Below are 16,016 nucleotides of genomic sequence, written 5' to 3' on the forward strand. Positions count from 1 at the left end.
AAGGGCTCAATAATTCTTTGCAATTATGTGATGCTGTTGTGGTGCATTTTTTTTTTTTATTTGCTTTTAATAAACAATTGTATAAGCCAAAGTAATAAAACTGAACATCCAGTTGAAAGAAACAATGTACAACATATTATTGAATGCTTTGTTGGATTTGCTTTGTTGGATGTTCATCTTAGAGTGAAATGTAGCAGATAATGGGCGTACACTGTATGACAATCTTCTCTTAATCTTCTAATGATGTTCATTGAGCTTTCAGTATCTTCTGGTGCAGCTTCAATTGCTTTCCAACATATTAAAAAATGGCCTTGATTGTCTTCATGATGATTTTTCTTATTTATTCAGGTAAGATTCTTGTCTTAAATTATACTTAATTCCTTTCAACAAAGTTTTATTCATATCACTTTTATTTCCATCCTGATGCGTTTTCATCTACATATTTTATACGTACAATTGAGCTAAAATAATGTTTTTTCTCTTTTTGCACAGCGCACAGTGATGTGGAGCTGCATCAGAAGATGTTCATGATTAAACCCACCAGCAAGCTCGTTAAGATAGAATGTACTTTCCCTTCAGATTGTGATAATTACATTCACTGGTATCAGAAGAAGGATAGTGAACCTTTCAAGAGAGTTCAATATGTGAAAATTGAAGATCAAACTGTTCGAAATGAACCTGGTTTTGAAACACTGAAAGCTGAAAAAACAGGAAATAAGTTTGATTTGATAATCCCCAATTTAAAAACAGAGCATTCAGCAACATATTATTGTGCCTGCTGGGTGTGGGCAGCACAGTGAGAATAAAACTATAAGTGCTGTACAACAACTCACAATCAGAATTCACAGTTTCTTTCCAAATTATATAGTAAATTTTTTACATTACCCAAGTTTTAAAAACACATAAAAATAATGACATACGTCTAAAGTTTCTCATATTCTCAGATTGCATAGGTATTTTATTTATTCAGGAATTATTATAAAGGTTGCAAAACAAAAAGCCAAATATATGCATATATTAAGGAAAAGGAAAATATTTCATTCTCTAGCACCTGTTGTAGCATACTAAATAAATTAATAAATTGATAACATGATAAATTGATTTAATATGTTTGAATTACATTACATTTGATAAACCCTTGATATCTATAGAATCTTTAATTAGGGTGCCAAATACTAAAGGTTGTTTGTTATTCTATTTTTCTTCTTTTTCTTCTTCTACTTTTGGCAAGGTTGTCAATGTTTTAAAATTTGGCACACTGTTTAGTGAGGGGCCATATTTAGGCCATGTCCTGACAATGCTTTATTGCCAAAATCTGGCTTAATTTGGAAGTATGTTTAATAGTTCATAAATTTGACCTGTGTGTCCAAAATATAAAGGTTGTCCTGAATTCCCTAGACAAGTTCAACTCAATATAACTGACAGCAGAAATTTTTCCCTAATGAAATCTTCTTCCATCTGTGTTTTTTTTTAGCTCCTACATAGAGTATTTTGTTCAGTCGTCACCAAATGTGGCTGATTTTGTCTTACAAAAGTTGTCTAAAGAATTTTAAATACTCTAGCTTTTGAATCAGTGAAGCCAAAACAGAGTGTGAGGCTGTATCACTGCAAAGGATTTGTCAATGACCTAAGATATGTAACAAATATCCTGACAACATCTACTGAATAAAAATTACATATAATAATATAATTTGATTATATTTGATTAAATGTACCGCTACATTAATTTATGCTAATATTATATAGTCTACATTTTAATTATGAATATTGATTTCTTTGACTATTTATAAACACCACTGCACATTATTATAAAAAAAAAAAAAAAAACTAAAATATTGTTCATAGTTTCATATGTTTTAGGCTCTATGTTTAGCTACAAGTGATAAATAAAATAACAAATATTCCACCTCACTATCTAGAAACAATACAGATGTAGGGAAGCAGAATTATGGTTATGTGGTAAAGTTTCTTTTATTTAAACTACATTGTTGAAATGTTCCTGCTATTAATCAAATGACACTTAAATTTACATATTTTGTAAATGAGACTTCTTCATTATGCTGTAGATGACTGATTACTAACATCTGTGTCATATCCATTTTGATAGAAGTGTGCCAGCTATTTCAGCCTCCAGTGGTAAGAACATGAATAGTTTATTGGAGTATATTCATTTGAATTTGGTTTGCAGAATTATAAATAAAGCATCTGGTATTCTCTGGACATTATTGCATATTCCATTCTAAAGTTTACATTGCCATGATTTCTCTTTTAACTTTGATTTGTAAATGATTTTGTAAATGAGTTTTGAGATATTAATCCTTTCATTGTATCCTCCATTTTTTGTCATTGGACATCATGCTGTGGGATACTGGGTGAAGCATTTCGGCTCAGGAACAAGACTTTATGTAACAGGTAAGAAATGAATTACTGTACAAAATTCAAGACACCTTTTGAGTCTTTAAAGTAAAAAATAAGTGACTTTTGAAATGATACTGAATCATACCCTTTCTACATAGTAAGCAAATTATTACTTGTCTATAATATTTCTAAAATATAATCTCAGTAAAGGGGGGATATTAACAATTGTTAGATGTTGTTATTTAAAAGTAGGTATTTGATGTAGACAGCGTCACAGTGTGACTCTGGATACAACACCTACTACTACAAAGTATTTGGATCGGGAACTCGGCTTATCGTCACTGGTACGAGCACATTTTGCAGTTTTGTTTTTGCACTCACGTAAAAAATTTTAACACTGAATGAATGACAAGATAAACTTAGAGTAAGAAATAATGACAGAAAGAGAATCAATGTTCAATAATGTCTGACTAAACTAAACTGACTAAACTGATTTTTCTAGTTCAACAAATACTTTAATATTCTGTATTCTGTATCCTACAGCCAATAGCATACAGTCAATAATACAGTGCAGCAAAAAATAAATTTAAAGAAAATGTATATGATTGACATAAAAGATCATTAGAGGGTTTATATAACTTTATATAACTTTTTATATAACTATATTTTAGAGTTTAACAGAATGTATTAACAGGTTGTTCTCCACTTCAACATGCTGAGCACTTAAAACAAAAATTGGTGTCTAAGATTTCTTTGGCATATTTAATATTTCTAATTAATAAAAATAAAAATGAAATGTAGTAATATAGAGGTTATGGGTGGAAAAGGGATTACTTAGATGTTTAGTTGCGTAAAAGTTAATAGAGTCCCATTAATGTTGGTATGAAGTTACATTACATTATCTATATGGTCACCAGTGGCATCTTGTCTTTGATATTTCCAATATTTCTAATTAACAAATAATAGTAATATCTGGTTTCAGAATATACAGATATTTTTAAAGAGCTGGTTTAGATGCATAGTTGTTTAGAAGTATTTGGTGTAGTTTGAGCCACAGTGGATACACCTATAAAGCGTTTGGATCTGGAACTCGGCTTATCGTCACAGGTATGAGCACATTTTGCTTATTTTTGTTAACTTACCCAAAGAAATAGTTTAGAATGAATTTGAGAATGAAGCCACATTTCATAAAGTAAAGAGAGAAAAAAAGATGAGGGAGAGGTATCTACATTTAAATAATTTCAGATTAAATCTGTATTTAGAATTTGTTCTGAATATAGACTGACTTGCATATAGTATCAGAAATGATCTACACCCATATTTTATTCACAATAGAACATAGAAAACATATCAACTGTTTAAACTGCTAATAAACTGTACTATTTTAAGGAAATTTTAATTTGATGGCTGCACCATGTCTCAAAAACTGTTGCAACAGGCCCATGTTTACCATTGCATAGCATTCTCTCTTTAACAACAGTACCTACATGTAAGGGAAGTTTGACTGGAGATTTATGAGAGATACAGTCTGTGTTTGATAGAGGATTCCAGCTGCTTAACAGTCCTGGTTCTTTTTTGCCATATTTTTCATTTCATGATGTGCAAGCTGTTCATTAAATAGGCAATAATGCACCCATATAGCATCAGAGATGCAGACTTTTGAAATAAGAGCTGATAATAAGACAGATGGTTCCTCTCCTCTTAATCTGGAGGATGCAGTGTCCATGATTTTCAAAAAGAATAAAAAATGTTGATTCATCTGACCAACTTCCACTTGCTCTCAGTCCAAATTACGTGAGCTTTGGCCCAGAAAAGACTATGTTTCTGGTTTAAAATCACAAATGGTTATAATTTACTAACAATACATTTCCTTAGTTCAAACATTTGATATGTTTTCTATGTTCTATTGTCAATAAAATATGCAATTTGTTTATGTGATTTGCAAATGGTATTCTGTTTTAAATAAAATTTTTCACAGAGTGCCGCATTTTCTGGAATTGGGGTTGTAAATATTGAGCATAATTACTTAACATAAATATAAAATATAGGAATACTTCATGCATTACTACGTGTACATAAGTATCTGGTGTAGTCTAAATTACCACTATGAAATATATAAATATACATTTTTTGGTCTGCAAAAGTAAACAATGTCCAAAATGAAACTTTATAACAAAAAAATAATAATAATTTATATAACATATTAAGAGGAAAAAATTGCTTCTCAGTAGTCTTAAAGTGCTTACAATGTACAGTAGTGATAGATATTGTCATACTGATACCACAGATGCTTTCCAGAGCATTTCAAAATCAGCACTTCACCAAAGCAAAGCTGTCTAACCATCACAGTTTGTCTTTGATATCTTCAATATTTTTTGTTAGTGCAGTGATATATTTAGTAGTAGTAATGTTAGAAGCCATTTAGAAAACAGCTTGTTTAGATGTCATGTTGTTTAGAAGTATTTGGTGAAGTCTGAATCATAGTGTAAACTGGTGGATACTACCACAAAGTATTTGGATCTGGAACTCATCTTATCGTCACTGGTATGGGTATATTTTGCTCTTTTTCTTTCTAGCAACTTGGCCTTAGAAAGTCCAAGACAAAGTTTTTCTTTGTTTAAATAATATCATATGAAATTGATTCATACACATATATTAAAATACAACAAATACGTATCCGATATCAATTCATTAGTAAACACATTTGACTACTGACAAATGTATTAGTTAATAATATATAGTTGTGTAAGAGGTGTACAGTATAGCACAAAATATATTTGAAGAAACTCTCAAGAATTTTCAAATGATAAGTGTAGACCTTGACAGGTACAGTAGTCATACATTTTGGTTATAGTTCCCAGAGCATTTCATTAACCATATAGTGTAGAAATGTCTTTATTATTTTGTTACCTTATTAGAGATGAAAAGTTATAATGAAAGCTAATTTTAAAAAAAAGTTTAAATTAAGTCATCTAAATCTAGTCATCTTGTTTAGATATTTAGTTGTTGAGAAGTATTTTGTATAGTTTGAGTCACAGTGTCAGATGGATATCTCAGTGATAAAGTATTTGGATCTGGAACCAAGCTCATAGTCACAGGTATGAGTACATTTTTTGTTTACTGCATTCAAATAAAAATCCAAATTGATTTGAGGCAAAGCAAACTTTATAATGTATATCTTTGCCTACACCTAGAAATACAACATATTTTTGCTATTAGCAACCTAATCAGTCAATAGCATACAGTTAATAATTTACAGTACAGTAAAAAATTTATTTGAAGACACACTTAAAAGTATTCATACGATTGACATTCGACTTCAATAATGACCTTACTATGTATAGTAGTCACAGATACTGGTTATACTGGTACCACAGCTGTTTACCAGAGCTTTACATTACCTATATGATGCACAACTGACACCTTGTCTTTAACATGTTTAATATTTCTAATTAGAAAATAATAAGTAAATAAAAGTAGTATTTGTTCTAAGAATATAGACAATTGATTTGAAAAAAGCTTGTTTAGATGCCCAGTTATTTAGAAGTATTTGGTGAAGTGTGCGTCACTGTGGCAAGGATACTCGTATAAAGTATTTGGATCTGGAACTCTACTCATCGTCACTGGTAACACCACATTTTACTTTTTTTGTTACATGACCTAAAAAATGCCAAAAATTAATTGAGAATATAAAGAATTTCAAAAAGGAGAAAAAAAAAAAAAAACCTTTAAAAAGAGAGAAAACAATGCTAGGAGAGAAAAATTCCAAATAATGTCAGATAAATAAATATTCTGTTCCCAGAATATAGACCTTATAAAAACGTGTTTGGATGTCGAATTGTTTTGAAGTATTTGGTGTAGTCTGAGTCACAGTGGACGACAAAACTTTTGGATCTGGAACTCGGCTTATCGTCACTGGTATGAGCACATTTAGCTGTTTCTGTTTTGTCTTCTTACTTGATAATATCTGCAAAATGAATTTAAAAGAAAAATATGCATAAAAAATAGAAAATAAAAAAAGGTGTAAAAAAATGACTATAAAAAAAGTAATGGTTTAAATATTGTATGATGAAAACTAATATCCATACATAAATATTGGGTATAAATAATTAAATATGAAATATATAAATACTTAATTCAGTCAATAACATTACATAACATTACTATGTGAAAATTGCATGTAAAGAGATATTTCATATGTTTAAAATGTTAATATGCTTATCATTTCACTGTATAAAAAAATTATAGTTTATCAAAGCTTTTCAACTGGTCAAAATAGCCAATAGCTTCATTGTGATTACAATTAGTATGAACCTTTTCTGTGCTCAGGAATTGGTTATGCTTTTTCTTATTTGTTTTTTTCAGTAAGGATTGCTTAAATGTGCATTTGTGTATAAATTCAGTGCAATCTTCAAATGCTGGAGGAATGTTTTAAAATACTAATCAAAGTATTACACTGGACTCTAGTTACAAACAAGTTATAAAATGATCTTTACAAGAATTTATATTTTTTTTACTTAATAAGACATTACATCAGTGATTTATTCAATAAACATATTTGTAATTGTTGGTAGATGTATACATACATGGACCAGGCATAATATTATGACATTATAACAATTTGAGCGGTGAAGCAAATAACACTGATTATCTCTTTATCATGGTACCTATTAGTGGGGAAATATATATTAGGCAGCAAGTGAACATTTTGTCCTCAAAATTGATGTGTTGGAAGCAGAAAAAATGGGCAAGCGTAAGAATTTGAGTGAGTTTGACATGGGTCAAATATTAATGAACTAGACAGCTGGGTCCGAGCATTTCCAAAACTGCAGCTCTTGTGGGATGTTCCCAGTCTGCAGTGGTCAGTATCTATCAAAAGTGGTCAAAGGAAGGAACAGTGGTGAACCGGCGACAGGGTCATTGTGCGGCCAAGGCTCACTTGTGTGGAGCAAAGGCTGGACCATGTGGTCTGATCCAACAGACAAGCTCCTGTAGCTCAAATTGCTAAAAAAGTTAATGCTGTTAATACCTAATGGGTCAGAACTGTTTTGGCAGTAAATAAGGGACCAACAAAATATTAGTCAGGTGGTTATGTTATGCCCAATTAGAGGCCTTAAAGTTATGCCTGGTTGGTGTATGTTTATAGATTAATACACACTATTTGTCATACTACTTTTACCAATTAATTATTTATTGTATCATTTTGTTTAGATATGTTAGCAGTTCATTAAATAATAAACATATTGAAAAAGAAAGAAGAAAGAAAAAAAAGATATAATAGAAAATAAAGAATTGATAGTTAATGTCATATTAACTGTTTTTTTTCCCTTTAATGTTCTAATCTAATGTTCTTTCAGTATCCTAATCCAAATTTACCACTGTTAATCCAGAAACACTGTATAATTGATGTTTTTTCATGCTTCATATATTTCATAGCCTTACATCATTGTCCAGAATTCAATTAAACCCTAGGCCTAAGGTGAATAGATAATGAATGAATAAATAACATACTATATTTAAAATTATATGTTAAAAGATTGTAATTTATGGTGGTTAAAGTGATGTGGTTTTCTCCTAAATAATAAGCAGACACATTTGTGTTTCACTTATAATGTTCAAGTATTTCTCCATTAATACTTTTATATTTGTATGATAATATCATTAATATACAAATAGAATATTCAAATACACATATGCACATAGACAGAAGTGTAGACGTGTAGTACACAATGGGTACAGTGAAACAGTTAACTTTTCAGACAAATGTCTTTTTTCAGCTTGCGTGGCTGAAGTGAAAGCACTAGTTTTAGAAATATATGCAGATAATAATGAATATTGAATGTTAAATGCATTATATACTAATGATACAAATAATGTTTAACATGCCATTTAGGTTAGTTAGGTTTAGGTTCATTAACAGTCACTATATGTAGCAAATTAAATGGGTTTGCGAAGAAAAACTACAAAATTTTGCATTGTGCATTGTTCTTGCTTAACACTGGTAAACCAGTAATAACATTTTCATGCTTCTGGCTTGACATCATTTACCAATAAATAGATCTTGTTGAATCAGAGATTGTGGCACCCCTAAGAGTGCACTTGTACACTAAATAAATAACACATTTTTAAAGGTAATGAATAAATAATAAATAATAATAAATGCCGCAAATGTTATTAATTTTGTAAACAAATCTTTGTAATACATGGTTTTAAAAATAACAGTGTAGACAAAGTAAATTTTTTAAATAAATTTTATTATTATTATTTATAGTAGTAGTAATAATAATAATAATAATAATAATAATAATAATATAATTAATATTTAGTATTACTTTGCCTACATTGTTATTTTTAAAACTCTTAATTACAAATGTTTGTTTGTAGAACAATTAGAAGTTATATCATTTATTCAACAAATGTTTTAATTCATTATAGTTTATTATTTAACATATCATTTACTTTTTGTGATAAATAACAGTATAAGTTTGAGGTAAATTGTATACAGCACTGTTCTCTTTGAGGTTCTGGTGTTTGATGTCCCTATTCTTTTAATAATCCTAAACAATTTTGTACTTATGAAAGTAATATTGCATTTTTCTGTGACATGATTCTGACATGATTCTAAATGCTATATGAAAGTTTAGGACTCAAGAGTTTATTGTTATATGTACAAGAAACAGTCTGTTATACATACATTGAACTTCTTGCTCTGGGAATCTTCAAAGCCTATGACATTAATTATAAGAACATATAAGGGAAAAGACATAAGACAAGACATTAATTACAAATTTATGAAGGTACAAGTACAAATGCAAGTAACAAAATTATTAAATATACTATATAAAGAATACAGTGTATAATGTAAAGGTCAAAAAAATTGCAAAGTAGGTAAAGGGAGATTGGGTCCATGCTCTTATTCACATTTTCAATAATGTATTTTCTCAATGTGTTAACACTAACAAAGAACTTACATGTCTTCTAAAAATGCAGATGGGAATGACAAAGACAAGGTCATAGAGCCTACAGTACATGTGTATCCAGTGTCCAAGCCACAGAAACAAAAGTCTGTTTTGCTGTGCGAGGCGAAAGGCATGGTCCCAGACCTAGTGAGATTCAGGTGGGAAGCAAAAGATAATAATAATAAAGACGTGTCGTTGAAAGATGATGACCAGCTGGAGCAGAGAGGCCAAGACTCAGAGGTCCGTATCACCAGCATGCTTATCGTAGAAGAGAGCAAAGCCATGAACAACAAATTCACCTGCTCTGTTCAGCATGGCACCACTGGTGAAAAGAAACATGATATTCCAACAGGTAACAAAAAAGGCTGTTAATTTGTTGCCTACAGTATGTTTTCTCAGAATTTCCTTTATCAATCTGGACTTACACTAATGACATTTCAAAAATTCTGTGTTGGAAATAATGTCCACAGATGGATTTTATTAATGTAATATTCAAATGTGTGAACTATTCATCATTTAGCTGCCTGATCTTTTAAACAACATATTATAAATATTTAATTTAAAAATAACTACATAAAATGTCAGTTATTTTCACATTTACTAAGCATACACAATAATGTTGATTTCCTTACAGAAGAAGAAATTCGTAAATCTAAGCAAATTCCTTCCAAAACTCCTACCTGTCCATCTAAAAAAGCAGTAGGAGAGGCAGAGATGGGGGAGGAAGAGGAAAACGTGAATATTGGTATGGACAATCAAATATCTTTTAAATAAAATGATAAAAAGGCATATTGATATGTAATAATTATATTTTTATATATCACTGGCTCTTTGACATTTTTACAGTGATCATAATAAATGAAATTAACATAATGATAATTATCAACATTTTGATGACTGATCTGTAAAAACTATTTCCTTTATGTCTTTTGTGTACTCTAGGTGTGCTTAAGATTGATCGCAGTCTGTATCTGTTCAGCATGACATATGTGATACTGCTAGTGAAAAATGTGCTCTATTTCTGCACCATCTTTGTCTTACTGTTCAAGAGAAGTTCTGCTAGCACGGAGTTTATTAAAGGCAACGTTCGCTGATCATCAGCTAAACATCACGATGCAACACATCTTTTTTAAGAATGATCTATCTATCTATCTATCTATCTATCTATCTATCTATCTATCTATCTATCTATCTATCTATCTATCTATCTATCTATCTATCTATCTATCTATCTATTTTTGATTGTTGGGGAGATAGTTGGGGAGATTTGTGAGCAACAAGACCTCCTATATCCTTGTATGCATCAGACTTTGTGGTAAGAACCAGATATGGCCCAATCAATCAATCAACCAATCAATCAATCAATCAATCAATCAATCAATAAACCAACCAATCAATCAATCAGTCTGTCTGTCTGTCTGTCTGTCTGTCTGTCTGTCTGTCTATCTATCTATCTATCTATCTATCTATCTATCTATCTATCTATCTATCAATTTTTTTACATTGTAGTTTTATGCTTTTGTGTTTAAATCATGTGAAGATTTTAAAACTTTAAATTGTATTGCGAATATACACCTGTTTTTGTACACAGTTAATTTAAAACCTGTTGTATCTATCCATGCACCTGTACTGCCTATAAATATTTTGTATTTGTTCTCTTGCCATACATTATGTTTGCTATAGATGGATTGTTGTTTTATTAAAATCACTTTTAAAAATCCTATGATTTATTCTATAATGGAAATAACAGAAACCATTATTTGATGATGTGTTATGTGTTTAGCTTATAAAATGATAATCATAAATACCTCATGGTTTACTGTATCAGAATAGTAAGACATGGGATGACAATGTGAAATATTGTTATAACAATAATTAAATATACACTGATCAGGCAGACTAACTGATGTTGCTGAGATTTCCTGTAAAATTGCATCTGAATTTATAGTGTCACAAAGGTATTTCTATGAAAATATCTCTATGGTTAAACAGTCACTTACTTAGCTGTGCATATACTGCTGTTGTAACACAGGTTATTTTTTTTTATTATACATAACAGATAAATGTTATAGTGAGTTGCTCTTATTAATGATAGCAATAAGCCTGGCTTTGAGAATAAAATTTTAAAATATAGGCAATCATTCAAAATCCACTAATATTATTAAACAGAGTTATGTGTTGGGCAGTGTAATGTCTGGAAATGAATTATGCTTGAAAAACTGTATATATTTGTTTTGTTATTTTACTCTCTTTATAGTTTCATGATGAATATAGTGAATATTACATTTAACATGTAACTTATAATAACTGTATAAAAGTTACTGTATAATACTGTATACAGTGGTGTAACGAGAACCTAAAAATCATACTTGAGTAAAAGTATAGATTCCTTACTGCAAAACATACTCCATTACAAGTTCAAAGTCACCGATTCTAAAAGGACTTATCAATAGGAACAATCTTAAAGTATTTGATTTGAACAGTACTTAAATATTTACTGATATTGAACATAAACTCAAAGGTGCACTAGTCCTCAACACCTAGACACATGTTAGCAAAAGCCAACAACAGTTGATTTGTGAGATTTCATTTCCTGAAGTACAAATAAAATTGTACACCTCAACACTGCATTAAGCAACATCAACATTACAGCGTCTTGAACATGCCAGAATGAGGGTCAAACAATTCGGATCAAACAAGGATCAACCTTTTTTATTTAGTAAAAAAGACAAAATACTAATGCAATCTTCAGTTAACAAATACAATTACAGTATCATGTCACAAAAAGAAACATTAATATTCAATGGACAAATAAAATTGAAGTAAATCATTTTAGATAAAATCAAACCAAGTATTCAGAGCAAACTGTGATTTGATGCACCTTTCAGTCTCAAAGAGGAGCAATATTTTTAATTTGAACAAAAATCCCGTTCTCAAAGTTTTGGAATTGATTCTAGCTTTGATTTTTAGTGTTGAGCCTTAATGACATCTTCAACAGAGCTGCAAAATGTAATTGGTAATGGTCACTGTACACGTGTAAACGTGTACCGAATGGAATCCTTTTTTTTTTTTTTCAATATTTTTATTATTATTAAACTTGAAAACATACATAATTCCAGGGGGGTTAAAAAGAAACTAGAGTTAGCCCAGTGGCACTGTGGCTACTCACTCCGTGACAGAAATAAGATTTGTTTTGCGTGTGAATGAAAACGCTAAAGAATCCATAGCGTTAGCCACTTAGGAAGTGGCTAATGGCTAAAGCTGTGAATTATTTAGCATTTTATGTCCAGCCCCAGGAATTTCTGTTAAAAGGGGAAAATCCTGACAATTCCACATGTAGGGAGTGAATGAAAGGAAGGATGGAAAGAACAAAGACATTTATTAAAGTATGTTGAAATAAGTAGAACAGTAAAGTAGATCATATCTTTAGAAAATTAAATATATGTTACACACACACACACACACGCACGCACACACACACACACACACACACACACACACACACACCTGTATTACCCAAATGGGGTTTAACAAAAAACATTTTTTTATTTTTATTAAATTTTATTTATTACATTTAATTTGTGCCAATTTAATAATTAATAACAATTTATTGTTTATAAAATATTCAAAAATATTATTTTATATATTATTTAGCCAAGCAGGCATTTTATTTAAATATGTTTTTAAAATGTTAATAATAATAAACTGCAATAATAATAATAATAATAATAATAATAATAATTATTATATATATATATATATATATATATATATATATATATATATATATATATATATATATGTAACATATATATGTTTTTCAATTTTTGATTGATATTTCAATCATCCACAATAGTAAAGACACTTTATACTTTATACACATTATACACTTTATTGTGTGCATGTGAGCCCTTGTTTATTTTGTGTTTTTTGCTTTCTTCATATCAACACATCACTAACGTGAAAATGAAGTGATGAATGAAGTATAATAAACACAATAACTTAACTTAATAAAAAGTCTAACTATAGGATAAAGTGACCCCCTCTCCTAAATTAGAGATGAGAATATTGTTATTGACTATTATTTAAATAAAATATTTTATAATTTACATTTCTAATTTGTAATGACATATATGTTTTTAATTATTATATTTTTTAAAAACATTTAAATAACTGCTACATAGGCTACATTTCTGAACTCCAACAAGCAGTACACTGCATGCATTTTCTTAATTAGCTAACCTGATTAACCAAAGAAAACACTTCCAATTAATTAGGTTATTACAAAATATTTTTCAAAAACATATTGTACATACCACTCTGTGTTATCAATTTCAATAGTAATATGTAAATGCTTTAACAAACATGTAATTGGTGATATAATACCAGATGCTGTATTTGTTGTACATAATTCCATTTTAACCCAAACAGAATGTGCTTAGTTCATGCATTTGTAATAATTCTATGTAAAAAAAAAGTATGCATTAGTATTAATTTTGTGTGAAGTTGATTGATCAGAATGGAAACTGTTGTGGTTTAAATGCATGCTGGGTTTAGCATGAAGTGCAGTTGAGCATGTTTACAGGAAATAAACCGCATGCAGCAGTTTGACCACAGTTGCTGATCTGATCAGTCATCAACTTCAACAAAAGGCCCTAATTTTTACTCAAGTATTCTTCAAAGAATTATGTGTGGGAAAAGCTGAAATACGATTTGGTTTGGGCCATAAAAGTTTGTTCTTACCTTATCAGTAATCTGAGAGGAACTGTAAAATTTTGGGTGGTACACCTGTCCAGGAATGATTATTTTTGGCCCATTTACGTTCCACCTGCATATTATCAAACAAATTTTGCTGACATTAATGTTTAAGGTTTTTGGTCCTGGAAGGTCTTTGAAATTAGTGAAAGGTGTGTATGTGCACTAAACATAAATGAACTCATAATAATTGTTCCAATTAATTATTTCCATCATTGTATACATTGCACAATAATTATTTTGACATACTACTTTTGTACTCTCTTTTTGATGTCTTGTGTAACATACTGTTCTGAATACCGCTTCTTTAAAAACAACTAATTAAAGGAAAGTCTGCAGGTGTTCTTCTTTATTTTAAAATTCTTTATTTTAAGATAATGCAAAAATCTAAATTATCTTAAAATAAAGAATAAAAAGTTCACTGCAGTGAGAGATTCATGATAACTCTAAAACATGTAGGAAGCATTTAAAACTACACCTGCAGACTTTCCTTTAATTAGTTGTTTTTAAAGAAGCGGTATTCAGCAAGCTTGATGGCAGGTTTAATCATTAACATCATCTGGTGCAGATGATGTTAATGATTAAACCTGCCATCAAGCTTGCTGAGGTTCAAAGTACTTTTTATTCAGAATCTTATTTTTTACATTTACTCGTATCAGAACAAACAGAGTGAAACTTTCAAGATTAAGGAAATCTTAAGATGAATCAGACTCATCTGGGTGACACCAGATAGTAGATTTTTACAGTAATAATTTCCTTCTGACAAATTGCTAAAGTGAACTTCATAGTGAAGTCATAAGTTTAAACAAAAATAGCTTTGCCCAGACAAATTTGACCTTTCATTTGTAGCTGATTTCTACCCTGTACAAAGGTCAGCATGGGACTTCTGACTGCTCTCAGCGACACAGTCCTATACACAACATGCTGTGATGCACTGGGTGTTTAATGCTTTTCTATAATATCCAGAATTAACTTTTCCTACTAATTATGTCCAGTCAAAACCAAATGTCATCTTCAGAACAACCTTCACAAAATAATTTTCAAAACTTTAAATTGTCCAAAAAAATCTGACAGCAATACACACAAACAGGAAGTTAGGCTGTATCTCATAGTTAAAATGCTAAAAAAAATGCTCTGGGGAGCCAAAAATTCATTGTGTGCTAGTTAACCAGCTTACTGCCTGGGCTATCAGTTAGTGTGGCTTTTTTGGGATCTATTTCCTGAAGAGCTTTTATATAGTATCTTAAGCCAAAAGTAAACACTCTACTAGCAAACATAAGAACTCTCATAAACACCCTTGGAAAGTCGTTTGATCAATCAAATGAGTGTTTCTGCCCGATGTGTCATTTGTGTAACTCAAATTGAATCAGCTTTGACTAAAAAATTGGCAGAAGATGAATATAATAGGTCCAAAGCCAGATTCAGTTAACTGCCAAAAAATTATATTTTTTTTAATTACTCATTGTATATTTAGAATAAATCACATATTAATTTTTTCTGCAACTATACTGACAATACCAAAAAAGTTTCATAGTCATTGTATACAAGATGTGCATTAGCATCAACAATGGGGAGCTCTTAGCTGGCTTGCTAGCAGCACTGGTAAGAACCAAGCTACATGTTTAATTAGCTTATGTTATTTTGTGCACTGTGTTTATGTGTTTAGGTAAAAAGGCATGATGTTTATCAGATAAATATCTACTAATGATTTAGATGTGTGCCTTTTGGTGCACAACCCTGATGGTAATGGTGATGCTAATATGATAAAGTTTTGGTAAACTTTCACACTTTTGAAAGGCTGTTGCTGAGGAAGTGTGCGGTTTGTGCAAAAGACCAGCCTTAGAGCTACAAGTTAAGCATGCCAGTGGTATATATGTAATTATTATTATTGTGCATTATTTACTGTCTTCATATTTAAGTAAAAAATGGTAACACTTTATAATA

The 16,016-nt window shown here is 30.2% G+C and overlaps 1 protein-coding gene and 1 long non-coding RNA gene across 2 annotated transcripts; one reads left to right on the plus strand and one right to left on the minus strand.

Annotated features, from left to right (window-relative positions):
* The first annotated feature begins 255 nt into the window (after nt 1-255).
* LOC124388110 lies at nt 256-11,037 on the plus strand. Its single transcript, XM_046852783.1, has 6 exons — nt 256-348; nt 493-782; nt 2,636-2,702; nt 9,349-9,669; nt 9,952-10,062; nt 10,260-11,037. Exons 1-6 carry the CDS (start codon nt 306-308, stop codon nt 10,409-10,411), a joined length of 984 nt encoding a protein of 327 aa, XP_046708739.1. The 5' UTR covers nt 256-305; the 3' UTR covers nt 10,412-11,037.
* On the minus strand, nt 6,054-9,459 carry LOC124388111. Its single transcript, XR_006926335.1, has 3 exons — nt 9,330-9,459; nt 9,053-9,084; nt 6,054-6,325 (listed from the first exon to the last, which is right to left on the minus strand). It is a non-coding gene; the product is annotated as an uncharacterized LOC124388111 (long non-coding RNA).
* Nucleotides 11,038-16,016: the final 4,979 nt, after the last annotated feature.

This window comes from Silurus meridionalis, chromosome 6, assembly GCF_014805685.1.
Source record: "Silurus meridionalis isolate SWU-2019-XX chromosome 6, ASM1480568v1, whole genome shotgun sequence".
In the NCBI taxonomy this organism is placed as follows: Eukaryota; Metazoa; Chordata; class Actinopteri; order Siluriformes; family Siluridae; genus Silurus; species Silurus meridionalis.

Excerpts from the sequence above, each read along its gene's own strand:
- LOC124388110 (XM_046852783.1), top strand. The coding sequence starts at position 306 with ATGGCCTTGATTGTCTTCATGATGATTTTTCTTATTTATTCAG. Across the intron at positions 2,703-9,348 it reads AACTCGGCTTATCGTCACTG|ATGGGAATGACAAAGACAAG; the intron begins GTACGAGCACAT and ends CTAAAAATGCAG. Across the intron at positions 10,063-10,259 it reads AGAGGAAAACGTGAATATTG|GTGTGCTTAAGATTGATCGC; the intron begins GTATGGACAATC and ends TGTGTACTCTAG.